We start from the raw sequence: 2,940 nt of genomic DNA on the forward strand, positions 1-2,940 counted from the left end.
GAGGGACATTTCCTCCATGTCAGGGCTTCTGGGGGTTAAATTTACAGGCATGATTCCTGCAAGGCAGGAGGCAACACGAAGCAGGGGGCAGGCGCTGGCCAGCACGTTGATACACACGGTGGCAGCGAAGGCCTTCTGCCTGGGAGAAGGCCTCCGGCGGCGTGGTCCGGGTGTGCAGGTCTCTGACCTCTGCTCTCTCCCTCTTCTGCAGGATGAAGATGAGACGTTATAAGCTCTTCCTCATGTTCTGTATGGCCGGCCTGTGCCTCATCTCCTTCCTGCACTTCTTTAAGACTCTTTCCTATGTCACCTTCCCTCGTGAACTGGCCTCCCTCAGCCCTAACCTGGTGTCAAGCTTCTTCTGGAACAATGCCCCCGTCACCCCCCAGTCCAGCCCCGAGCCGGGTGGCCCAGACCTCCTGCGCACACCACTTTACTCCCACTCACCCTTGCTCCAGCCGCTGTCCCCAAGCAAGGCCACCGAGGAGCTCCACCGGGTGAGCTTAGTGCTACCCGAGGACACCACCGAGTATTTCGTCCGCACCAAAGCCGGGGGTGTCTGCTTCAAGCCAGGTACCAAGATGTTGGAGAAGCTGCCACCGGGGCGGCCGGAGGAGAAGCCAGAGGGTGGGGATGGCTCCTCGGCCCGGGGCCCTGCTCGGCACCTGCTGAGCGCCAGAGAGCGGCCGCCCGGGAGCCGGGGCGCACGGCGCAAGTGGGTGGAGTGTGTGTGCCTGCCCGGCTGGCACGGGCCCAGCTGCGGGGTGCCCACCGTGGTGCAGCACTCCAACCTGCCTACCAAGGAGCGGCTGGTGCCCAGGGAGGTTCCACGGCGGGTCATCAACGCCATCAACATCAACCACGAGTTCGACCTGCTGGACGTGCGCTTCCACGAGCTGGGGGACGTGGTGGACGCCTTTGTGGTGTGTGAGTCCAACTTCACCGCCTACGGGGAGCCGCGGCCGCTCAAGTTCCGTGAGATGCTGACCAACGGCACCTTTGAGTACATCCGCCATAAGGTGCTGTACGTCTTCCTGGACCACTTCCCGCTGGGGGGGCGGCAGGACGGCTGGATCGCCGACGACTACCTGCGCACCTTCCTGACGCAGGATGGTGTGTCCCGGCTGCGCAACCTGCGGCCGGACGACGTCTTCATCATCGACGATGCCGACGAGATCCCCGCCCGCGACGGCGTCCTCTTCCTCAAGCTGTACGACGGCTGGACGGAACCTTTTGCCTTCCACATGCGCAAGTCGCTCTACGGCTTCTTCTGGAAGCAGCCGGGCACCCTGGAGGTCGTGTCGGGCTGCACCGTGGACATGCTGCAGACGGTCTACGCGCTGGATGGCATCCGCCTGCGCCGCCGCCAGTACTACACCATGCCCAACTTCCGGCAGTACGAGAACCGCACGGGCCACATCCTGGTGCAGTGGTCACTGGGCAGCCCGCTGCACTTCGCCGGCTGGCACTGTTCCTGGTGCTTCAGCCCAGAGGGCATCTACTTCAAACTTGTGTCTGCCCAGAATGGTGACTTCCCCCGCTGGGGGGACTACGAGGACAAACGGGACCTCAACTACATCCGGAGCCTGATCCGCACCGGTGGCTGGTTTGATGGCACGCAGCAGGAGTACCCACCGGCCGACCCCAGTGAACACATGTACGCCCCTAAGTACTTGCTGAAGAACTACCATCGGTTCCGTTACCTGCTGGAAAACCCCTACCAGGAGCCCAGGAGTACCGCGGCTGGTGCCCAGCAGAACAAGGAAGCCGAGGGCAGGCCGCTGGCCAGGGGCGAGTTGGACATGGTTGAAGGCTAAGGCTGCATGATCTAATTGGGCCAGTGGCGGGTGGGGGTCGCGGCTGCCCCGAGCATTATCTTCCTGCCTCCTCCTGCCATCCCTGGGGGTTCTTGAGAGGACCAGGAGGAGTGTGTGGGTGGGTGAGTAAGTGGGGTTCTTCCCTACTCAAGCCCTCCTGAATCAAGGGCCAGACCTTTGAGCTCAACAAGATGTTTCCTGGTCAGAAGAGGGGGGCAGGCCCAGATGTCTGCGTGGCCCTTTTGCGGGTCAACAGTGTGGCCAGGAGGTGCCAACAGAGAGCGCATGATGGATGCTGGGGAGCAGGGGTGGGTGGGCAGGGCAGGAAGGGGAGTGTGCCAGAACTCAGCAGAGGCAAGGCGTGGGAGCTGGGGCCCTAGCCAAGAGAAGCCAGCCATTAGGCATCTGGGAGCATTGGAGCTGCGAGGAGAAAGGGAGTGCCGGGAGGTCTCAGGCTCTGGACATCATCAATGCATTTGGGTCCAGGAGGAAGAGTGACAGCGGGTGGGAGGGGATGAGAGCAGCATCTAGCTGGGAGGAAAGGTTGGTGGGGCTCTGGAGAACTGCAGGCCAGAGGGAGAAGGGGTCCCTGCTGCACTCTGGGACACCAGCCCTTCAGGGCTGACACTGGGGCGGCTCGCAGCCCTGGCCTCAACTTCCCTTCCTACTTTTTATATTTTGCTCTTCATGGGCTGCCCACTCAATGCCTGCAGGGCCGGGACGCAGTGCTCAGGTGGGGTGGGAGACAAGCAGGTCAGGACTGGGAGGTGAGCAGGGAAGAGACTGACGTTGAGGCTTCTGATCGTTCACCCTGCCTCCCATCACCCCTCCCTGCCGGTACCCACAACCCCAGCTCTCTGCTGTCTCAGGTGGAATTGCCCCTGGGCCCCTCCTTCAGGCTGGCTAGGGACCAGAAAGGGACCATGAGGCTAACCTGGGCCAAAGAAGGGACATTAACGCCAGTTGTATGTCATCCCATTCCTCTTAGTCTGCCTTGGGGGGACAGGGAGTATATTTGTTGGGGTAGATTCTAAGCCACTGTAATGAAGAAACCACAAAATACAGTGGTTTAAAAGAATGAAAAGTTTTTAATTTAGAACTTTTAAAGAGGGAGATAGTCCAG

At 61.0% G+C, this 2,940-nt stretch overlaps 1 protein-coding gene across 1 annotated transcript; it reads left to right on the forward strand.

Annotated features, from left to right (window-relative positions):
• The first annotated feature begins 212 nt into the window (after positions 1-212).
• Positions 213-1,817, forward strand: MGAT3 (beta-1,4-mannosyl-glycoprotein 4-beta-N-acetylglucosaminyltransferase). The gene has a single exon (XM_007941684.2). It carries the CDS (start codon positions 213-215, stop codon positions 1,815-1,817), a length of 1,605 nt encoding a protein of 534 aa, XP_007939875.1.
• Positions 1,818-2,940: the final 1,123 nt, after the last annotated feature.

The sequence above is a fragment of the Orycteropus afer genome, unplaced genomic scaffold (genome assembly GCF_000298275.1).
Source record: "Orycteropus afer afer isolate SDZICR_OR568_19922 unplaced genomic scaffold, OryAfe1.0 scaffold00083, whole genome shotgun sequence".
NCBI lineage: Eukaryota > Metazoa > Chordata > Mammalia > Tubulidentata > Orycteropodidae > Orycteropus > Orycteropus afer.